Genomic DNA, 25,197 nt, shown 5'->3' on the forward strand with positions numbered 1-25,197 from the left:
ATCATTCATTTATCACAGAAGGTTTTGGAACTATGAAGGGTGGACCTTGGAAAACTACTCAATCCAAGTTTCTACTTCCCATCCTACTCATTTCTATCCCTACTTTTTGTTTGAATTTTATTTTCAATGTACATTGCTTTGATGGTTAGACATTTAGAAGTATTTAGATTTGTTATTAGAAAATGTATCAGTTAATGATACGTTCTTCACTTATTTGCCCTAACACCTCAGTAACAAAATCAATAAAGGCCCAAGCTTCAAAAGGAAGTTACCTCTTTGGGAAGAAAGCAAGAGAGAGCCAAGAGAAATGAGAGGCAGCAACGAATCAACAAAGACTGCCCACATTGTGAAAAAAAAAAAGAAAGAAACCACTTTTTCTGCATCCTTGAGCACAGCTGGAGTGTGAGCCTCTCTCACAGATGAGAAGGCAAGCTCAGGTCTCATTAAAATTTCCTCATTGGATTACAGACTCCAAACCCTCTAGGGAGCCTCGAGAACTACGTAATGTTTCTTGATTTGCATCTTCAATTATGCATCTTTGATTTAGTTGAGAGATGTGAAGCAGTGTGCCTAGCCAGGCAATCCCCTGGTGGCCACCCATGGGAAGAGGAAGGCCCTGTCTTCCAGCTCCATCTGGCACCAGCTCCTACTCATGCAGAATGTTTCTTCTCCATCCACCTTCTCTCAGCCCCCTTCCCTCCTCCACCCAGGCCCTGGCACAGATTGGATGAACACACCCGCTTGTACTCAAGCCCACCCACCCTTGGAGAGACTCCCAAAGCAAATGGGAACGGTGTGCTGATCAGAGGGACCACCTCTTTTATTATAGGATGGCACTACCCCAGCATTCCATCAAGCTTTTCAGTGTAGAAATTAGGCCAAATTCTGGCTCTTCCCCAGGACATGGCTGCCAGGATCGTATAGAGAAACATCTGGCTGGACAGTTTGAAGTGCTTGGCTTGGCCATGAAGGAAATCTACTTTCAGCCCTGTGTTCCAGGTTCCCATTTGCCTTCCTAGTTAGAGATGCCAGGCTTGCTACAGAGGATTTGCCTTCCAGGGGAAAGGAGAAGCAAAGCTCTGGGGCCTTGGCCGATGGTGTTCAAAAAGTTAGTTGTATAACCAAATACCTGCCAAGAAGCAACGTGAGGGAAGAGTTCACTTTGGCAGGTGACCGGAAGGTACATTGCATCATGGCAGGGAAGAGTTGCCAGCAGCAGTGTGAAGCAGCTTCATCACATATGAGAGGATCAGGAATTGGAGATCCGACACAATATAGGGCTTGGCTGTAAACGTCCAGCCTCCAACCCCCTGTGACCCACATCTTCCACCTAGGTGGCATCTCCAAGGTTCCACAACCTTCGAAAGCATCAACACCTGCTAAGGACCAAGTGTCCAGACACGTGAGCCTGTGGGAGACATTTTCCATTCACATGGCAACAACTGGGAACATCAGCAGATCCTCTGCAGCATGGCTATGTTAGGATTCCATTCCATGGGCCACTGCCAGGGATGAAGGGAGAAACTACGTGGCTGTGCTTCTGAGAGGCTCACTGCTCACTACAGAGCTGATCGTGTGCACACTGCTCACTACAAAGCTATTCATGTGCACACTTCTCACTAAAAAGCTATTCATGTGCACACTGCTCACTACAGGGCTGTTTGTGTGCACACTGCTCACTACAGAGCTGTTCGTGTGCACACTGCTCACTACAGGGCTGTCTGTGTGAGCGCTGCTCACTTTTGCAACAGAGTTGTGTTTTCAGGGTTGGCAATGACTAGATCCTTCTTGGCAGAAGTGTTACAATTTCTTCTATGAACAGAGTCACTGAACTTGTGGTTTCTAGACATTTTTCTAAAATGTTGTCAGGTAGCAAATTTATCCAATTCTTTTATTATCGGGACTGATTGGGAACACAGTTTTTTGAAGGATTCAGATGAAATGAAATTGTCTGGCTTATTATGACTTCTACTTTTGGATATCATTTTAAAAATTGTATTAACATATACCTATCAAAACTTGTCATTTTAGCTATTTGAATTGTGCATTTTAGTGCTATTAAAAGCATGCACACTGCTGTACAACCATCACACTGATCATCTCCAGGACATTTCCATCTTCCCAAAATGAAACTCTTGTTTCCAAGCCTCCCATTCCCCAGTGCCTGGCAACAACATTTCACACTCCATCTCTCTGACTTTGGTTACTCTACATATCTAGGAAAATATCCAGCATTTGTTCTTTAATGTTTAACTGATTTCATATAGAATAGTGTCTTCAAATTCCATTCATGTTGTAATACTGGTCTGAACTGCCTCTATTTTTAAAGTCAATACTGTTTTGCCTCATTTTCACCTCAGGGCTATTAAGAACAATGATGTTATTAACATGGAGCACTCCATCACATAACACTGTTCTGATCAATGACAGACAGACCACATATACAACTGTAGTCTCATGAGGTTACAATGGAGCTGAAGCATTCCTACAGCACCTCCTGATGCTGTGGCCATTGTGAGGTCATAGAGAAATGCATTACCTGTGCTTTTTGTATCATTAATCCAAACACATCTTATAACAGTAAAGCATACAAGACTGTAGATGCAGATCCATAATTAAGAGTATATACTACTGTTGCAGAGAACCCAAGTTTGATTCCAGCAATCCTGTCAGGCAGCTCACACCCACCTGCAACTCCAGCTCCAGGGAGTGCCAGTTCCTCTAGTCTCTGCAGGCACTTCCACTCATATGTATATTCCCCCTACACATACACATAATTGAAAATAAAATAAAAATTTTAAAGTGTAATGCATAGAATTATGTAAAATATGTATTCAATAATGAAAATTAATGACTACTTGTTTACAAATCACATATGACTATACTGTATGCTGTCATTATCTTAGCATGTACTATTTAAAAACAAGGGTTATTGAAAAGCAGTGACCTTATACATCTTACACTTACTTTAAGAATCTCTCTATTACATCAAAAGGTCACACAGGGAACTGACTTACGCTACCCAGTTCTGTTTAATCCCACTATGACACTTGCCTGGCTCCCTCAATGGGGCATAGGCTCTTTGAGCATAAAGAATGTATCTGACTTGTTCATATCTTAAACCTAATCCACTGAGCCCTACCTGTCACATGACAGATACTCAATGATGTGTTAATGAAGAAATGGATGAATGACTCAGAAAATTTCAAGCTCCAAATACAGACTCCAAGTCAATCATCAGGAATTCAATTTTGGTCTCAGATAACTAAATGATACCTGTCCCTCAGTCTTCTCTGGAAAATAGGGAGGGGAATATACCTGGCGTTATTGTCTTATAAAAAAAATATCTAGATTAGTAATGTGCGGTGGCTGGTTCTTTCTAGCTTCTAGACTTGACAATTGATAAAACTGAAGCATGTTTGCTATCTCAATGACAAAACTAGATGTACCGTTGACAACTTACATACTCATGTAGTGGGTACTCAGTAAATACTGGAGATAGGTGACAAGTGCATGACCCTGGAAATAATCATGAAACATACAGATTGGTGTGAAGTAATTAAGGGAAAATGGTGGTAAAGGCTTTGATGGGAAGTGTAGATCAAGATAAGTGTGTAACTCACGATCTTCATTTTTCACCTGAATACCCAATATGAAGCTAATCCTGCTGCCACACTCCCTGTTCAGGATTGGTTATATATCATTGACCTTCTGGGAAGCAGAGAGAAGTCTGACCCTTTGTAGGTTCATTCCATAAACCATAGGTGAGGTTTTCCTTCATTCCTCACCTCATACAACTGCAGGTGTAGTCCCACTGGCTGTGTAGCGGTGTGACCCTTGTTGTATGTGCTGTGCAAAGCACTAGACCCTGGAATGACAAGAAAGCCTGGTCTTGACTCTGTTGCTTGTCACTCCTCCCTCTCTACAACTGGATTCCAGGAGTTTGGCTCAGTGCTTAGCTGTGAGTCTCTGTTTCCACTTCCATCAGCTACTGGATGAAGGCTACTGCATTTAAGGTAGTCATCAGCATCATTATTGGGGAAGGGCATTCAAGATAGCCTCTCCACTATTGCTTAGATTCCCAGTTGAGGTTATCTTTGTAGATCTCTGGACATTTCCCTAGTGCTAGATTTCTTTTTAAACCTATAATGGCTTCCTCTATTAAGGTATTTCTTTTCATGCTCTCCTTTATTCTTCTCCTGACTAGATCTTCCTGCTCCCTCATATCCTCCTCTCCCCTGCTCTTCTCCCCTTCTCTTTCTCCTAACTCCTTCTCCCCTCCGCCCATGCTCCCAATTTGCTCAGGAGATCTTGTCCCTTTTTCCTTCTCCTGGGGACCATGTATGTCTCTCTTAGGGTCCTCCTTGTTTACTAGCTTCTCTGGCAGTGTGGATTGTTTACTCTATGTCTAAAATCCATATATGAGTGAGTACATACTATGTTTGTCTTATTGTGACTGGGTTACCTTGATCAGAATGGTTTCTTCTAGTTCCATCCACTTGCCTGCTAATTTCAAGATTCCATTGTTTTTTTTTTCTGCTGAGTAATACTCCATTATGTAAATGCACCACATTTTCTTTATCCATTCTTCAATTGAGGAACATCTAGGTTGCTTCCAGGTTCTAGCTATTACAAATAATGCTGCTATGAACATAGTTGCACAGATGTCCTTGTTTTATGAATGTGCATCCTTTGGATATATGCCTAAGAGTGGAGATGCTGGATCTTGTAGTAGACTGATTCCCATTTTCTTGAGGAGCCACCATACTGATTTCCAAAGTGGCTGTACAAGTTGGCACTCCCACCAGCAGTAGAGGAGTGTACCCCTTTCTCCACATCCTCTCCAGCACAAACTGTCATTGGTATTTTTGATTTTAGCCATTCTGACAGGACAAGATGGTATCTCAAAGTTGTTTTGATTTGCATTTCCCTGATGGCTAAGGATGTTGAGCACTTTCTTAAGTGTCTTTCAGCCATTTTAGATTCCTCTATTGAGAATTATCTATTAGCTCTGTACCCCATTTTTTAATGGGATCTATAACTTTTAAAAGTTCCTGTTCAGATGTGATGGTGCATGCCTTTAATCCCAGCACTTGGGAGGCAGAAGCAGGTGGATCTCTATAAGTTCAAGGCCAGCCTGGTCTACAAAGTTCCAGGACATCCAGGGATATTTAACACAGTGAAATACTGTCTCGAAAAACAAAACAAAAACAAAAACAAAATGTTCCTGACCCAACAGCTAGTTTTCAGTATGATTATTTTGAGTCCTATTTGACTCTGATGCCACCAGGGGGCACCTCAAGAAATTAATTTTGGAAAAGAATATGATAATTGAGAACTTCAAAGAGTTCATGAACTTCCAAACATGACCTGTGCTTTTGAAGCAAAGTGCACAGTGTTCTTGGTGCACATATCCTAAGATTCAGATGTGTATTAATTGCAAGCAGCAGAATTCCATGTGGGGTGTGTAAATTCCTTAGACTTGGGCTAGACAATTTCTTAGTTACACACTTGGGATAAGATTCCATTTGTGAGCAACATCTGTGAATTCTGGGGCTTTCTTCCTCAGTCAAATGTGGCTCTACAGCTAGGTCAGACTTCCTACACACACACACTAAAACCATCCCAGCAAGGCTGTATTAGAATCTATGCTATAGCACATGGCACAGAGCAGAGCATAGATCTTCAATTATTATTATCATTATTATTTAGTTTGTCTTGGTTATCTACTTATTTGAGTATATTTATTTAAATAGGTATAAATTGAAAAGCATCTTCAATGATGATTTTCATTTTATGCACTTTTAAATTTATTTCTATTACCCTTAAACTCACAGAGAAAGTAATGTTTTCATTATGACATTTTAACATATGTCATCACACTTTGTTCTTATTCATGTCTCTCTTGAAATGCATTCCCCTATCCTATTCCCCTCTTGCTGGTTTTCTTCCCTTCCAAAACAGTTCTCTCTTTTAATTTCACACCACATGTGTTCCATTTCTATTTACCCATTTTAGTACTAGTAGTTCTTTGTTTCCAACATAGCAAAATCAAAGATACCCAAGAGAGAAGAGGTTTTTTAGTAATCAGGTATCCTCAACCCTCCCCCAACACCAGTGGGATATTTTTCTTTATAAGATACTGGCTAGAGAATATGTCTTAGTTACTTTCCTTGTGGCTGGGTCAGGCTATTAAATAAGTCACTAAGTCATTTCTAGAGGGCAGGCATAAAGGATGTCTCTATTTTAACATCGATGTTTGAGAATTAGTTTGTCCACCTTGTTGAATAAGCAGCTAATGTGTGATTGAGCCAAACTGATGGCTAAATTGTGTAGCTTCAGAGCCCCAAATCACATTGCCTTTATTGGCAAGTAACCTTGAATTATTAAGGTTATAAAGTAACCTTGTAATAAATACTCATTTGTCCCTTAAGCAATTGAACTAAATAAAGTAATTATTTAGATACATAATGTTTTGTATTCTATTCTGTTAAATTATATGTCACTATTGATAAATCTAAGTCATGTGGATCTAGCTATACATAGATATATGTGTGTGTCTGGATTGCATATGAATATATATATATATGTATATATAGTATTTAAATACCAACTGAATGTTTCTACATTCTATATCTATAATATAACACTTAAGGTAACACATTCATCAAAGAATGTAGGCAAGTACAGTATCAAGGTTTCTTCTGCCATGTCAAAGAAGTCTTCCTGTAGAAAATGAAGGTGTCTGCAAACTGACAATCTAGGCAATGGTGGAAAGGATAACCTAAATGCCCTTCCCTTATAATGAGACTGATGACTACTTTTTATGCCATCCTAGAGCCCTCATCCAGTGGCTGATGGAAGCAGAGGCAGACACCCGTAGATATACATTGAACTGAACTCTGGAACTTAGTTGCAGAGAGGGAGGAATGAATGAAGATCAAAGGGGTCGGTACCAGGCTGGTGAAACCCATAGAAACAGCTGGCCTGAACAAGGGGGAGCACATGGACCCCAGACTGCTGTCTGGGAGGCCAGTACAGGACTGATCCAGACCCCTGAACATGGATGTCAATGAGGAGGCCTCCGCATCCTAGGGGGCCCCTGGTAGTGGATCAGTATTTTTCCCTGGTGTAAGAAGGGACTTTGAGAGCCGATCCCATGTGAAGGGCTGCACTCTTGGCCTGGACACATGGGGAAGGGCCCAGGCCCGGCCCAGGATAATGTGGTGGACTTTGGGGAGCCCCCATCGAGGGTCCTACCCTGCCTGGGAAGTGGAGGGTGGATAGGGTGGGAGGGTAGGGTGGGGGTGGGGAGGAGGTGGGTGAGGAGAGGGAAGGGAGAAGGGATTGACATGTGAAATAAGCTTGTTCCTAATTTGAACTAATAAAAAAATTACAAAAAAAAGAAAAGAAAAGAAAATGAAGGTGTCTGTTGATACAGGACATTGGAACTACTGCATTAGTATGTAATCCTAAAAATAGATCATTAGCCTAGTGCTTGGCACAAAACATATTACATGAATGGATAGATGAATTCTAGTTATTTCATGAATGGGAAGGGAAGAAATTAAATACACAGGACATAATGTAGGTGAGAATGTGGTGTTTTCTGAACAGAACAAGGAATTCCCTCTGTGGACTTACTTAGCAGTGGAATAAGGAGAAGCTGACTAGTGAAGTTTTTACTCCATGACTAGCTTATTTTCCCTGCATTTTTGTTTTGCTTTCTTTGCCTTTCAGTCCCTTTTTCTCATTGGTGCCTCCATATAAGGGAAAGACTGATGCTTAATTCCAAAGAGAAGTGTAGATTTTATGAGCAAAATAATTTACTGTCACCGATGGGCAATATATTTGTTGTATGGTTGGTTATAAGTAAGTCATTTATAGATTAATGAGACAGTTAGCACCTGCATTTTACCAATATTATTTACCACTTTGGTTGCTTCCCAGTGCTATTTTCAATTTTTCTGTCCTTAGCATTTTCCTTCAGAGCTCTGGACTTTCATGCCTCCTTCCTTGGGCTGAACTGAGCAGCATGTTTAGTGTGTGGAGCTCTCTGCCAGCTTCCCTGGGAGTGGAGCCAGAGACACACCTCCTAAAAGATACAGACAAGCAAACGTATCTTTTCGTGCTTTAGAAAAGAGAAATTATAGTTTATTTTAGACACATTAACAAAGTTTAATTGTTGTGTTAAATTCATACTATAGATTCAACTTCCAATGTGTGTTCATAAAAACTTTGAAGAATTCTTCTATATCTCCTATAATGAAAGTGATGCGATTTAAATCAATAAGTATATCCAAGGACAATATGAAGAAACTTGAGTCAATTAAGTCTCAGTAATGAATAAATAAAAACTATTGTCTGTGAGACCCACAACTGAACAATGTGCAGAGACAGAGATCTTGGAGGGCTCAATCCTAAATGGGATGACTTAATCAAAGCCCTCTCTCTCCTCAAGGCTCAAGGATTTATGCAGAAAAGAAAGCAAAAAGATTGTAAGAGCCAGAGGTGATAGATGACACCAAGGAAACAGTCTCTCAGACACAACAGGACTGATGCACATATGAACTCACAGAGACTGTGGAAGCACACACGAGGTCTGCACAGGTTCAAGCCAGCCAGGTCCAGCTCTGAGAGGGGGAAGTGGACACAGGCTCCCATCCCTACCAAGAAACTGTGCTTATGCTTTAACAAATAAAACTTGCCTGAAGGTCAGAGTGCAGAAATCAGCCACTAGTTAGATATAGAGGTCAGTCAGTGGTGGCACTCACCTTTAATCCTAGCACTCAGAGACCGAGGCAGGCAGATCTGTGAGTTCAAGGCCATCCTGGGCCACAGAAGATTGATCCAGTCTAAAAGAAAAACAGGAGGCAGGGATGGCTCACACCTTTAGTCCCAGTACTTGGGAATCACATGCCTTTAATTACAGCACTAGGGAGGTGGAAACAGGAGTGATCTGAGTGGATGGAGAGTGGAATAGAAGGTGAGAGGAGACAGGAGCTCATTGCATTCAGTCTGAGGATTTGTAGGGGCAGGATCACCCCTTTGGTCTGAGGATTCAGTGGAGATAAGAACTAGTGGCTGGCTGCTCTGCTTCTCTGATCTTTCAGCATTAGCCCCTGTATCTGACTCTGGATTTTTAATATTAAGACTCATTAGAAATCATGCTACAAGAAACTGTCTGCAACTGATACCTGCTGGCAAAGGAAAAAACCAGTTTTCTCCAAGGGAGTCCCTCTGGGTATATTAACCACACTTCTTGGAAAGCCTCATGCTCAGGAATAGTTGCCCAATACAAAATGAACTTGATTGTATTTTTGTTTCATTCTGTTTGGGCAATTATTTTAATGTGTGTCTCTATTTGTTGTTTGCTGTTTTGTTTTCGCTTTTTATGGATTTCTGAAAGGGAGGAAATGGGTGGCAGGGAGGATCTTGGAGGAATTAGGGGAGGGGAAAACATGATCAAAATATATTGTATGAAAAAATGTCAATGAAAAAGTTGTGCCCAAAGACCTAACATGAATTTAGTAATTAAAACTTTTGTTAATTTTATGTTAGGTGTTAACTAAAAGTTTCATCACATTGGTCTTCACATTTTTTTAAGTGAAGAATCCACTTCATTGAAGGTTTCAGAATGGTTTCCTTTACTTTGAATTATACACCATTTTCCCAATCTGTTGACTACATGAAAATGGCCTCAGTTGCACCTACAATCTTTCTAACTTTAGATCAAAGATCCTATGTCTGTTGTAAAGCCTTCTTTTCATTTCCATACGCTGACCTGTGGAGATCTGTGGAGTGCAAGTGATGTCAAAAAAAAGATCCTAATGCATAGTGTCAGGTCAAAGTTCTGCCCTGAGATTACTCTACCCATCCATGATTGAAAGCCATGCACTCACAGCCCAGGACAGGATTCAGACCTCCATGTTTTAATTACCCAGCCACTGCATGTGAGAAAGAAACTCTGGTTTAACTGTAGAAGAAAGAGGTTATTGTGTGCCTTCAGTCAGCTTTGTATTAGGATATTTTTTTAAAGGAAAATGATGTGAAGGGAAGAAATAGGATGAAAACAACAAACTAGCGCAAGATCCCTATTTCAATATAATTTGGAGAAAATGACTGATTTTGGTTGGTCATGTTGCCAAAAGAGATGACTCAAGCGTTCCAAACCAGAAATGGAAATCAGAAGGATGCCTGAAGCCTGAAAGAAGAACAAATTGTCAAGATATGATTGACTGTACGGCTTCAAAATCAACTGTACCAAAGATGAGCTTGGATAGCTGCCCAGAGCAGAACTGAATGGTGATGTTCATTTAGATTCTGACTGTTGAAATAAAATAAAATGTAGTGATTGTACTCTGTTAGATATACAGATGTGTTAATGCTTTCCAATTTCCCCAACTGGGGATCTGTGTCACTTTCCCTGTTTCTTGCTTCACTAGTGAGTATTGCTGCAGGTTTGCCAGGTTTTTGGCAAAGAAATAGGCTCCAGGTGGAAGTATGCTTCTCACACTGTGTGTGTTGCAGGTGGCTTGGAGAATGGCTTCTTACCTTGGAAATAATTTCTGTATTTGAGTTTCAGCCTCAGAGAGTGTAGATTGTGGATCTCTGCACTGGCCTTTCCAGTGTAACTGTCCACTGCGTTTGACTTATGAATCTGGCCACTTTTGAGTCTTGAAAACATTTTCTCTCTGAGAATGCCAGAGAAAGCCTCAGTTTTCATAGGCAGGGGTTTTGCACACTGGTCTTTTCCTCTTTTAGGGGTGTGTGTGTGTGTGTGTGTGTGTGTGTGTGTGTGTGTGTGTGTGTGTGTGCCCATGTGAGTGTGTTAGTGCATTTATGCACATTCATGCCTTCTGGATCACACCTCACCATTTTCAGTAGGGAGGAGATGGGAGTTTGAGAGTTTCTTGTGTAGCCCAGGCTGGCCTGAGACTCACTGTGATCTTAAATTTCTGCTCCTCCTGCCTCCACTTCTCCATGGCTGTGATTACAGGGTGCGCCTCCACACCCAGTTCATGGAGCGCTATGAATCAAAACCAGGTTCGTGCATAATAGCCAAGCACTTGTGGGAACCAAACCACCCAGGACTTTGTACAAGCAACACTCTACCAATGTCCCCAGCTTCCCTCCCTCCCTCCCTCCCTCCCTCCCTCCCTCCCTCCCTCCCTCCCTCCCTCTCTCTCTCTCTCTCTCTCTCTCTCTCTCTCTCTCTCTCTCTCTCTCTCTCTCTCTCTCTCTCTCTCTCTCGGGTCATTCACTGAACCTGGACCCAGTCATCAAGGGTGACTAGTCATTGAGTCCCAGGAATCTGCCTGTTTCTGGTTTCTGTCTCTCCAGAGCTGGGATTACAAGTTTCCTATGGGTTCTGGGGATCTGAACTCTGGCCTTCTTGCTGGCCAGGACTCTATGGACTAAGCCATCTCCCAGTCCTAAGGCCAGCATATATTTTATTCACTATTTCCTTGCTTAATGGTTGCTTTCTAGTGGACTTATCAGTCGAGTCTGATAATAAGATTTCTGATAAATGTGGTTAGTCTCTCTGTAAAGGTCAGTTGTGAGACAGCTATACTGCCTTTCTTCCTCTTTTGTAGCCACAAAGAAGGAAATAGCCCTCAGTGTTGTTCCTACCACAAAACCTGCCGAAAGCAACTCGGGAAATTCCTTATCCTGATTGTTAAGAGTCCAACTCTATAGAATAAATAATTTTTCAACAAATAGTTTTTAATGTACTATATTAAAAAAAAATAACAATGAAATCAATGAGGTGGTGACCCAGGCAGAGAAAAGGAGGAGCAGAGGGCCACATGGGTAATTTTCCACTCCATGTGAGTCAGGTTCTGAGAATGTTACACCCTCCTTTCTCCTCACTGTTCACCACAGTCTTCAATTCTCAGTAGCTAACTTAAAACAAGCAGGTATTTTTCCATCTACCCAAATGGAAACAGAGTTACAAGATACACAACATTTAATTAAGGTGTGCCTGAATACTTGATCCCTTGGTGTCTAAAATTTAGATTTTAAAACAGGGAAACCTAAAACTCGCCCTCCTAATGAGCAACAACAGGAAGGGTGTCTTTGAAGGTTTGAAGGTATATGAGCCACCAAACTACACACAGGCTAAGAATTCCACATCCCCGGCTTCCATGTAATCTGTGCCCTTCATTGGTTGTTTGGTGACCTTTTAACCACCCATATGTTAAATTGTGTTGTATCTTAAAAATGAAGATAGGAAGAAATGTGGGGTAAAATTACTTCATGGTTTTGGCACCAACATTTTTTAAATAAGCTATCTGTGAGTTGCGTCTTTGAGAAGAACACGTGCAACTTAGTTTTTGATCTTCATTTTATAGACATACATAAGTACTACAAGGCCTGTTTTGATTGTACGATTAAAAACAAATGTGATCCACTTTTGTAGCACTGCATGTGCCAGGTTTTCAAATAATAGCTCTCATTTAGTGTGTATCACACTAAGCTAATGGCTGCCTTTGGAGACCTGGTACACCATCCTCGTGTTTACTATGACTTTGGTCTGCTAGTATCCCATGTTCCACTGTGTGCTCAGGGTCTCTCACAGGCAGTCCTAATAGGGTAAGGTTGTAATGCATTATGGGTACTCAGTAAGAAATAGCCTAACCCAGTTCTACTACAACGACCCTAAGTCACTTTCTCCTAAAACTTCATTTAACAATTAGCAAGTATCTTTACTATGAGTATTGCTTACGAATTATAGTTTGAAGAACTCAAGAATTACCATGAAGATTAGCAGTACTGACTAATCTTCCAGAAGACCTGGGTTTGATTCCCAGTACTAGCATGGTGGCTTACAACAGTCCGTCACTGCAGTCCCAGGGAGTCCGATGCCCTCTCCTGGCCTCCTTGGATACTACACACAAACGTGGTGCACCGATGTGCATGTAGACAAAACCCATAAAACAAATTTTCTTAAGAAGATTTACAGTTTGAGGGGTTTTTTTTCAGAAAAAAAGAAAAAGACTGTTGTGAAATTAAATGAGAACAATATATATACAGATACCTGCATGTATTTTTCAGTGTGTGATGTGGGGGGAGGGTGCAGGTGTGCACTCATGCAAGCCAGAGGAGGATGTGGGATGTCCTGCTCTATCACTCTCAGTCTTGGTCCTTGAGATAGGTTCTCCCCGGAGGTGGAGCTAGGCATGTGCCTATAACTTCAGCAACCCTCCTGTCCCTTCCTCCCTCACAGTTCTAGGGTTATAGGCACATGCTGCCATGCCTGGCTCTGTCATTAGTGCATGAGATTCAAATTCAGGTTCATGTACAGCAAGCACTGCAACCCACAGAACCATCTCAAAGTCCATGCATGCATTTATTTTTTATGGAGTAGTTAGTACATAGGAAATATTCAACAATTTTTAACATTTTACTTATAATATTCTTAATGAAATCCCAGTATGAATCCAACTTCATATTTTCTTACACATGATAAAGTCGGACTGGCACCTCTTAGAAGTAACATGAGGAACAAGATGTGATGGATGCCATATAGTCCATAATACACTTGTGTACATTTTTATTAAATTAATTAATTCCTTTTCCAGCCTGATCACAGTTTCCCCTCCCTTCCTCTTCTCCTCCCAGTCCTTCCCTATGACCTCTGCTATTCCCCTCCCAATCCACTCTTCCTCCTTTCTCTTCAGAAAAGGGCAGGCCTCCCATGTTTGTCAGCCGTTACATAACAAAATCAAGTTTCAGTGAGACTAGGTACCTCCTCAGCTATTAATGTTGGATGAGACAACCCAGTATGAGGTATAGGGTCCCAAAGGCCAGCAAAAGAGTCAGAGTCAGCCTCTGCAACTATTGTTAAGAGTCCTATAAGAAAACCAAGATACACAACTGTAACATATATGCAGAAGACCTAGGTTAGTACCATGCAGGCCTTCTGGTTGGCAGTCTCTATGAGCTTCTATGAGGCCAGGTTAGTTGGATTCTGTGGGTTTTCTTGTGCTGTCCTTGAACCCTCTGATCCCCACAATCCTTCCTCCAACCTCTTCCACAGGATTCCTTGAGGTCTGCCTAGTATTTCTCTGTGGGTCTCTTCATCTGTTTTCATCAGTTGCTGGGCGAAAGCCTCTCTAATGACAGTTGGACTAGGCACCAATCTATAAGTAAAGCAGACTATCATTCAGGATCATTTTGTTGACTTTTTATTGCCGGTTATGTTTAATTCATCCTAAGAGGACATGGCATAGAAGGCCTACAGAAGCCGTTTTGGCCATTGGGACCTTTAGGCATAATTTCTGGAACCAGGACTCTGAACTACACATGGTCAACATAGTTCAATTGTATTTAAGTAAAACTTCATTGGAGATGTTACAGGGTATCTCAGAGAATTAATATCAGAGGGAAATATTGAAAAGTGGTCTATATGCAACTGAATCTAAAGAAATCCTGGTGGTAGAGTCATATACACAGACCAGATTCTATTCCTTTCTTGCTTCCAGTCTCCCTGAATAGGGGCTGCCTTTTCTTTCTTTTTTTTTTCTTTTTCTTTTTTCTTCTGCCACAGCAGATTGGCTTCCTCCAAATGACAGAAACATGGCTATTGTTGATATTTTGGTTGTATATTTTAGGGCTTTAACTACACCAAGCAAGACTGTGGTTTTCAGTACCAATTCCTAAATCCTGGAGAAAAACTCAAATATATCTAGCTTGAATCACATTAAAGACTTAGAATGTGACTTGGGTCCATTTGAACACGGTGTCTAACCAAGCCCTGCCTCCCAGCTTTCTCCTAATGTGTTAATAAATTGGTTGCCATCATTTTGATAGACTGGATGTGTAGCAGTACTCCACAGAAGCAGTGTTGGCATTTCCATCATTACATGACTACTGTTGAATGGATAATCTGTGGAAATAATTCAGGAAAGTTGGCGATTTTGGAAGCTCCATTTATCAGCCAAAGCTGCCTAGGATCCCTTAGAACTTTCAGTTATAACTGCTCATGTACTGTTGTAAAGCTCAAGATAGTGAGACAAGGTTACTGTACATAGAGGGAACTGAGCATAGGAGAAGGGGGGCACATCAATGAAGCAGAGCAATCTGGACCTCCCAGCTCTTTACAGATTAAACCCTTATGTTACTCCCAGCTGCCTCTCTGTTCCCTCCTACCTTAACACCTCTTTTAAATATTTTCTTCCATCACTTTTAAAATTAAGTCCTTGTGTTACTCATGAGACAATTCTCTTCCAATTCTAGTATAATCGTGCTATACTGGAGACAAAAGTCTAAAGTAAGGCAAAGTTTCTCGTGTTCTCTGGTTCTTCTTTTGCAATTATAGAATCCGATGATTAAGAAAACCAACTTCGAGAATCAACAAGCCCACCCATTGCCAAACACATCTCACCTCTGGTATCCATGACAAGAGGACATCCAGGTTGTTTGACCATATGTCACAGAGCTCACCACGTTTTAGGAAAAGCCATTCTATTTCTGGACAGTTTTGCATATTAGAAGGGCTTCCCTAATCCCAGCTCTCAGGAGGCAGAGGCAGGCAGATCTCTGTGAGTTTGAGGCCAGCCTGGTCTACAGATGGAGTTTCAGGATAGACTCCAAAGCTACAGAGAAATGCTCTCTCAAAAAAAAGTGCTTTCAATAAAATTCATCTCCAAAATCTGTCTTTCCTTGATGCCTCCACCTCTTGGTCCTGGTTCTTCCACCTGGAAACAGAGAATTCCAATATCTTCCTCACATGCATTGCCTTTCAAGAGAGCTATCATGTTCACTGCATTTCTAACTGTTCTCTGCTTCTGTAATTTAGGGCATCTAGTCCACTATTACCTTGAATACTCCATTCTTAAACTTTGCTCATGTGTTCCTCTTAATTTTTCCCACATATTTACTAATCATTTTTCAGATATAAAATATCTTCACAAAGAACAAAACTAGTAACTGCTTTAATTATAGCTGTTTAACACTTCTAGTCACAAAAGTTACATGTATCTAGTGTGAAGACCAAGCCTATACTATTCTGCTGTAGTGAAAAGTAATCCACTTAAATGAAATTTAAATGATTAAAAAGTGTTTAAGTTTAAGTAAGGGAGGATGTGAAAATTGTACACATTAGTAGTTAAAACTGGAATGAAATTTGGCAATTTGCAAATTCTTGTGATTGCCCAATTGAGTTTTCTTTATTTCCAGTCATGATACTCATATTCTCTATTGAGTCAAACCAATGGCAAAGTAAACCTGTATTAGGAGTCATACTTAACAAAATTTTGTTGTATGCTCAAAAAGGACTTCAAGGTGAGATCCCACAAAGTTCCCCACTCTGAAGGCACTAACAATTTAGAACCAACATGAACCTTTGCTCTCTCCTTAAGCTTGGCATATAAGTCAATGGATTGGTAAAAGCTTGGTAAAAGATTGGTAAAATTCCATGTTTGGGTGGGTGACACAGGTTAGCTGGAATAAGCTCTCAACCTTTTTTTCTAGAAACATAAAGAAAAGCAGACTCAATGTGAGGAAATTAGAGCAAAGCTTGGCATCAATCAGAGGAGCTTCTGGCCCATGTCAAATGAACATCCTAAGACAGAGACATATTGAGTCTTGCCCTTCTCTGTATCCACTATGGAGTCATCAAAAAGATGGATTATTTCAGAAAATAGAGCAAAACATTCTATTTAAGGCCTGGCGGTGGTAGTGTACACCTTTAATCCCAGAACTCGGGAGGCAGAGGCAGGTGGATCTCTGTGAGTTCGAGACCAGCCTGGTCTACAAGAGCTAGTTCCAGGACAGCCTCCAAAGCCACAGAGAAACCCTGTCCCAAAAAACCAAAAAAATTCAATTTTTATATAATGGCAATGTGGAAAGGGAAATATGGCATGTGCATTAAGTTTCTTAGACAGTAGAGTTTAAATTTTTGACTCCTAAAACCTCATAAGAAAAAAATGATGGGTTTTAATGAAAAGCATTTGACATTCATGCAAAATTTATTCTTGTCTACATGTATTCCCACTGTATTCTCAAGGTTGACATGAAAGGACTCCAACTTTTCTTCTGCCAATCTACATAACCTCCAACCTGACCCTCCTCACACTTCTTCCTCTTCCACTAAGGAAGTTCAAAAATATACATAACTAACTCAGGATGGGATTGGGGGACCTAATTTCAGAGACTCAGAATTAATAAAGCCAAAATTAAAGTTACGTTGCCTTGCTTCCCTCAAAAAGGTTCAATCCACTATATCTGGGTATTACCTTAATCTCATTTGGTTACCAAAATTGAAATAAAAGACATTTAGATAACTTGAAGTGATCTACAACACAGAGAAAATAAAACTCCCTTGGATTAAGAGGAATCAAGATTATCTATGAGGTAGAGGTAGAGGTGGCCACATTTCTGTTTACTTATGGGGTTCCAGACTCGGAATCACTTAGTCATCTTCTCAGTGTCATAGCTGTGATAGACACAGGATTGTTATCTTCACTCTAGAGTTGCAAACTTCATAATTGGTGTGCTAGATTGGATAGTCATTTTCTTTATTCATAAACAAAAGCATAATTTCCTGATGTCAATTTCCTTATATGAAAATATTTTCTCTCTCCAATAGATTGTTTGGCTTTTACAAAGGAATTATACCACCCATTTTAGCTGAAACACCAAAGAGAGCAGTCAAGGTAAGTACTGTATGCTTTCCCACAAAGTGTACACACAGTATCAAGACACCCATAGTAATCAAGGAAACACTAATTTAGCTTAACATAAAACACTACAAGTTTTAATGCAGAAATTGTAGCATAATCAATCTGTGTTATAATTAGGCATGGTCATTCTCTCAAATACACATATTTGTAGGGTTTTCTTTTCAGGCAAAGATGCTTCTTTCTAATGAGGAAATTACACACACACACACACACACAGAGAGAGAGAGAGAGAGACAGAGACAGAGACAGAGACAGAGACAGAGACACAGAGAGAGGGAGAGACAAAGAGAGAGGTTGAGAGAGAGAGAGTACAGTGTTTGAAACTCAAGTAATTAAATCACACAATCCACAAAATCACTTGGAAATTTTCTCAAGCAATTCAGAAATGTTCCTTTGGAGCTTTGAGTATTAAAGAAAAAGAAGTAGAAAATCACTGCTGGAATCATTTCTGTCTCACAAAAAAATATACTATTTATTTGTGTATGATTCTTAATGTTTTGGACAAGTCAACTTTATTTCTCCCTTTAGTTCTAAAAATCTCTTCTGGTGCTTACAGAATTATGATTTCCATTTTTTAATGTGTAACTCTGGAGGTTTATGTACTACTTGCCAGTGTTGAGTGTGTGACTGTGATTGTGTGCCAGACCCGCGAAGAATAAAAGACCTCCACACTGTTTCCCATGTGTTCTTTCAGGCAAAAATCCTAATTGCAGTAGCCCTGACTGGCATAGCCCTCCCACCCACCCCCATTCGCTGACATCACCAAATATGGCTTTGTCTTTCTATAAAATAACATAAACATAGACATAAAGACTTCCTTTCCAACTTTATGTCATTTATTTTAATGGCATAAAGCTTTTTCACATACTCAGTTTCTATCCCCCATATTCCTGAAAGGCAAGAAGGAGTGGCTTGCATGCTGTTACTGAGTAAATCAAGGGGATAACTGGGTTTTAAAACATGATGAAATAACTAGCATATATATATACATATGTATATATATACATGCATATATGTATATATATACAAACATCAAACTTTTGCATTATGTCAAATAGTAAAGTAATGGAATTTAAGTTCAGGTCTCAAATTCAGAAAAGAAGGCTTCAAAACATACTTTCTCTATAAACGTGTCTTCTTTGTTGTTGTAGTTTTGTCCTTTCATATTATTGCTTCAATACAAATTTCATTATAAGGATCTGAATCGCAGTAGAGGATCTGGAAAAAGTTCACCAAAGTACACAAAAGGGCTGAATTGAATTATGAAACGGCTTCACTTGATAAAAGATTGCCCAAGTAAACAAACAGAACAGAGTTCCTGTTCAAAAGGAAAGTCACTTTGTCTCCCTGGAATAATATATTCATTTGTTCAGTGTTTTCCGTGTATAAATAAAGTAAATTGTAATTAGACTTCTTCCTGCCGTCATTTCCCTTAATGCTATATATTGGAGACAATTTACACTTTAAGAGGATTAAGTTTTATCAATGTTGAACAATCCTTTACAAAAAAAGAAGAAAATAAAAACCTTGAGCTTTACAAAACCGAGTTAGTCTCTAAAAAAATAAAATAAAATAAAATAAAGCAGTGCTCTGTGCCAGAACAATGGTTAACAGATGAACTGTTGGGCAACTGGATATGGTGGATGTGTACCAGACATCTTGTTGCAAGTAGATTTTACCTTAAAATTATTGAGACATATGGTAAGTGCATTGGCTTTTTAAGTAGAACTTGTAGTTAAGTGTATCTTTGCCAGATGGATAACACTAGCTTTCCAACACAATTTATGAAAACATTCATTTTTTAGATATTTATCTTAGGATTTGGGGGGGAAGCAACCATCTGATTGTAACAATTTCATACCTCATAAACTATCTCGTGTGTCATTGAAGTTTACCTCTGAATAAAATATTCAGGAATTTCCGTGTGTGTGTGTGTGTGTGTGTGTGTGTGTGTGTGTGTGTGTGTGTGTGTACCATGTATGTATGTATGTCTTCCTTAGGATGGACACTTTAGTTACAATTGTTACCATAATCAGAAACAAGCAATTTTATACTTGTCTGTATTTTATTCCTTAAAATGTGGTTCATAAAACCCACATAAAACAGCTGACCTGAACAATGGAGAGCTCTTGCTCCCCAGACTGATAGCTGGGATAGCAGCATGGGACTGATCCAGACCCCAGGAACATAGGTTTCAGTAGGAAACCTCAGAAATCTACAGGACCTCTTGTAGTAGTTCAAGTACTTATCCCTAGCATAGGTGTGGACTTTGGGAGCCCATTCCAACAATCTTGTTTATAATTCAAATTTTTAAAAATCTGCAAAAAACAGAACTCATGTGTAGAGTTTGAGCCTCACCAATTGTGAGCATTTGTACTATAGATAAGTATATATGTATTATATAAGTATATATATTATATATTATGTAAATACATTCAAAGAGCTTATGAAAGTAAAAACAAGAAGAAATGAGGTTCATAATTAAAATAATAAGACTTGTAAATAAATTATATTTCTTTCCAAAAATTAAGACAGAATCAACTGTAATCAACAGAAAGAAATGAAGACTCGGACAGAGACACTGAGAGATGGGAGGCAGGATATTCCGGATTCTAGGGTCTGATATTCGGCTTCTCAGTGCCAGAAATGCAATTGTTTTCTATGTTCAAATGTTCCAGGACTCTTGACCCTGCCCAAACTTATGGGAGGTTATAAGCATGTGAAGTCTATCTGTTCACTACTGTGTATCTATACCTCCTGTGGCATCTACACATAGTTGGTGTTCAAATGAGTAAATGAAACAAGAAAATATTTATAGGGGGAAAAGTTAATATCGAAGATAATCTCTTCCATTTCTCCAAATCCCCACATGTACTACTCAAAGTATCTTGAAGGTCAAGACTTCGGCTTCTGATGAAGGTGCAGTAATGGCCAGGTTAAATCTCCTACAAGAGCAACATCATGAACAGTAACAATAAACAACAAACATGAAACAATAGTTTTGTTTAAAGATGCTGACATCACACAATGAAGGACAGTAACATCTGGGAAACAAGCAAGATGAGCCTTATGAATGTTCAATGTACTGCCTTGAGAGGGTTTCTAGGCCCTAAGTAAGGAGGGAAAACAGGCAGAACCCAGTAGACTCCTTGGCTTAAGATTAGACTCTAGGAATAGTAAGGTTACTGGGGCTGACAGGATGAGAGAGAGATAGAGAGACAGAGAGAGAGAGACAGAGAGACAGAGACAGAGACAGAGACAGAGACAGAGAGACAGAGAGATTTTCAGCGAAGCCCCCTCTTGTATTGGTAGTTTGAGCCCATGAAGGAACTACCACCCAGGAAATAACTGTCCCAAAGGACTAGCAGATTGTGATAGTGCACAGGGCTAGGGACAGTGTCTGTGCCTGCCAATCCATTTGGAAGCCTCCACTTCCCAAGGGCAATGAGAAGAGTGTTCATAAGGGTCTTGCCATTAGAACAGAGATGAATGTGTTCTCAGCTCCCATTTCTTAGAAGCAAGATTCGAATGGCCTGTGCTCTCATACAACTCAACTGTGTCCAAGAACAGAACATCTAGGATGTTAAGTTTCTCAGTGAGTTGTTTAATGAGCATGGTCTGAAAACAAAAAAGAAAAATGGAGACAGGAAAAAAAAAATCTAGAGTTGTCCCCAGGCGTGTGCTTAAAAATCCTCATTGAGCACTGATAAGAGCTGTGGACTGAGTCCGTATCCCTAGACTTCTTCCTTGTCATCCTACCTTTGTCTTTAATCCCTGCAATGACAGAAAGCCAGATAGGAAAAAAAGACAAGCAAACATGGTACAAATGCATCTCACACAGTAAATTACTAAGGGAGTAGAGATTTCTACGAGGTCCATCACCTCCCAAACCATTCAGGATCCAATGCCAACACTAATTGTTTCTAAAATGGTACTTGGGACAAGATATCAACATAATGACTGTAATGTGGTGAGGCTCATGAGTACATCCTAGCCCCCATTTGTTTTTTAAAAACTAGAGATTGAACTCAGGGCATTGTATATGTTAGGAAAGCACACTACTACTGAGGTATAGCCACAGCCCATACCCTATCCTCTTGTCTGAAAAAAATTGTCATGTGAATTCACCAGAGTAGTACATGCAGATCTTAGCATGTTGCTAGACCACAGTAGACTTCCACGATTTAGGCGTCAGTGGTTCCTCTATTAGTATAGACAAGAAATAGAAACAAATTTTTCTACATCTCATGTCAGGGAATCCTACTTAAACTATATTATTTCATGACAACTCTGATAGCTATGGTTTTTGCAGTTGACGGTCAGACAGGTGAAGTAATGTTCTCATGCTGTCATGATTAAGTGGCATGGCGTAGCTAGGCTTCAGATGCATACCACTCACTTCAAAATCCTAGCAAAGTTATGGTCTAAACACAACCATGGTGATGACAATAATAAAAAAGAAGTAAATATTCTTTAAAAGATCCAAGTGGGTACCTTGCACCTATAATCTCGATACTTAAAGAGCTGAAGAAGGAAGAGTGCCATATGTTCAAGTGCAATATAAATGGCAATAGTGAGTTCTAGGCTAGCTTGGGTTACATAATGTGTCTGTCTCAAACAAACAAACAAGCAAACAAAACATGCCTGAGACTTTTATTTTTCCTTCTGGAATGACTTCTACGGTTTATACTGTGTCTCTCATCAAAAGAGCAATAGTGCCTACTGTGTGGGGTCAGGAAAGCAGGGGTACAGGCTGTGTTTACTGTATTCAGAGTGCCTAGAATGGGAGGAATCTAATAAATATTTAGTAATTGGATGAACAAATCCAATTATAAAAAGACTATATCAATACTTCACCTAAAATATCATGGCAATGACCTCATTCTTTAAAAGAATAAGAAATGTCAATCTGTTATTAAATGATTCTTGGACTATTCAAAGTTTCCACAGGCCATATATACAAGAAACCACCACTTTCTAAGGATAGGATATAACTAGTCCCCCAAACTGCACTTTTTTTTCTTTACCTTGATCTATTTTATTAAGCTATAAAGTAATAGCATGATTTACCGTACCACTTCTTGGTTCTTGAGACTCAGATACTGCAAGTCCTAAGAGTACAACTTATTATCATTGATATTGATAGTAACCCAGTTAAGTACTCAGAAGCAAAATACCCTGCCCAAGCAGAGTTGTTTCCCAAAATACAGAATACAGGGAACGGAAAAAAAAGAAATATATTATATGAAGGAATTATTTCATTTTGCCGCGGAAAAATGTGTTTGTACAACACAATGTCATCCCCTGAAGGGGCCACCAGTTATAGATCCCTGTTCTTTACTGTCATCATCTTCAGATCCTAAAGGAAGGAATAATGTTGGGAACATCTTTCTTTGACACAGTCTTTCTAGGGGGTGGACTAGATAAACTTGGTGGGCCCTTCCCTAGTTTATCATGGCATCTTTGCAATCACAATGTTTTTTTTTAAAAAAAAAATTCCATGGAGCTATCAGGAGAACAAGCATTGTACACAAGGCTAAGGAATAGATATCTTCTACAAGTGTGTTAGAAAATGGGGCATTTTCTTGGAAAGTGGTTCGTAGAAAAAAAAATAAGACCAAGGATTTCAGGTCTCTGAGCCTATAATTTTGAATCACTGCCATAAGAAAGAAGTCTATTGATGTCTGGGGAAACTGAAAATGGTCATGGTAAATGGCAGTTGTATGGTTCATTTACTGCTATAAGGGATTCCATCAGATTTTCTGTAAGTTATTATAACTACATTTGAAAAATGGCAATGTTAAAATGGCATCTTACAGCAACAGCCCCAGACAGCATTAAAAGCTGTGTTAGATGGCTCATCATTTTTAAATGCTGATTAATATAATGATTTACTGAGGGACTTTTAGCCAATTAGAGAGTTTGTTGCAGGAAATTGTTATAAATCTCTAGGTTTGGTTTTGTTTCACAGTTTTCCACCTTTGAGCAGTACAAGAAATTGCTGGGATATGTGTCACTATCACCAGGGCTGGTAAGTGAGAATATTTATTATACTTAAGTGTGTATGTTATTTCATAAAGCAAAATCCAGAAACAAAAACCCTTTTGATTCCCAAATCCCAGCTACTAAAATATGAATTTGAGTTATTCAATGTTTAGCTACTTGTTGAAAGCCATCTTCATAATAACTCACAATCTGGCATTTTATAGCTCCCAGTGATGAATTTATGATAATAATGATATGTCTGGAAAGGCCTCTATGAGATATAGTCAAGAATATAAAATAAAGACCACATTCACCCTTGGAAACCAAAGCATGCATTTGTTTACATACACACTATGTGTATCTATTTATGCAAAAGTTAATATGAGATTATTTTCTAACGGGTCAATTTCCCAGCTGTTGCTCAAGCTCTAGTAAATATAGGACTTAAAGTCACTTGGGATAAAATCACTCTGTGGTCAGAGGCAGACTGAAGAGCCTTTTATTGGAATGACTGTAAACAACTCAGCTGGGGAGAATAGTGATCCCGCAATGACACAGCTCAGGTATTTCACAAAGCTCACTTGGCCAGTGCCAAGTGACTGGCCATTACCCTGTGTCATTCCTCCCTGCTTGGTGACTTTGTTCCCTTTCATAATGCAAGTTAAATTATATTGACCAAATGTGTGTGCACGGAGAGGTCCAGAGAGAGCAACTGCCTGAACCTCCCTCTCCCAATCTGCAAAAGGAAACACGATGCCATGCATCATTACTCTGCATGGCAATGTACCGTCTATCCTCTAGGAAAATTGCTATTTGGCTGCTAAAACCTCAAAATTCTACTGGAAAGGCAATATTCTTGCCTTTGTCTCTTTAATCATTAAAATCACTGTAAGCTAAAAAGCAAACAGATGCATTGGGTACATCCACCGAGCCTCACAGGTAAGTGCCAGCATATGCTGTAAAGAACTGGGGGCTTATTTTCCTGAATGGACAACCTGCTGAGAGCTTCTTCTACCCAGAAATGTGGGTGTTTAGGGCACTATTGGCCTGGGAAAAGATCAAAATGCAAAGTGTGAAGTGTGTTTCATTTTTGTACCATCATAAAGACAAACAAAAATGTATAGACTAGGCTATTGTGTATCAGGAAACACATATCCTTCCCTTGAAAAGTTTATTTCAGAATGTTTACTCTAACAAACAGATTGTCTCCTCTCGGAAATCTACGGGACCTCCTGTAGTAGTTCAGTAGTTATCCCTAGCATAGGTCTAGACTTTGGGAGCCCAATCCACATACAGGGATACTCCCCAAGCCAAGACACACGGGGGTGGGCCTAAGCCCTATCCCAAAGGCTATGACAGATTCTTATGACCCCCTATGGAAGGCCTCACCCTCCCTGGGGAGCAGAACGGAAATGTGATAGATGGGGAGGGGGGTGGTAGGGGAGAAAGGGAGGGAATGGGAACTGGAATGGACATGTAAAACAATCTTGTTTCTAATTCAAATTTAAAAAAAAAAAAAAAC

General features: G+C 39.8%; 1 protein-coding gene across 1 annotated transcript in view; it reads left to right on the forward strand.

Annotated features, from left to right (window-relative positions):
* Nucleotides 1-25,197, forward strand: part of Slc25a21 (solute carrier family 25 member 21) — a 211,856-nt gene that overhangs the window by 143,726 nt on the left and 42,933 nt on the right. The window contains exons 4-5 of the mRNA XM_035445876.1: nt 17,597-17,663; nt 23,662-23,721. Of these exons, the coding sequence (XP_035301767.1) occupies nt 17,597-17,663; nt 23,662-23,721 (127 nt within the window). The remainder of the gene's footprint in view (nt 1-17,596; nt 17,664-23,661; nt 23,722-25,197) is intronic.

The sequence above is a fragment of the Cricetulus griseus genome, chromosome 5, assembly GCF_003668045.3.
Source record: "Cricetulus griseus strain 17A/GY chromosome 5, alternate assembly CriGri-PICRH-1.0, whole genome shotgun sequence".
NCBI classification, from domain to species: domain Eukaryota; kingdom Metazoa; phylum Chordata; class Mammalia; order Rodentia; family Cricetidae; genus Cricetulus; species Cricetulus griseus.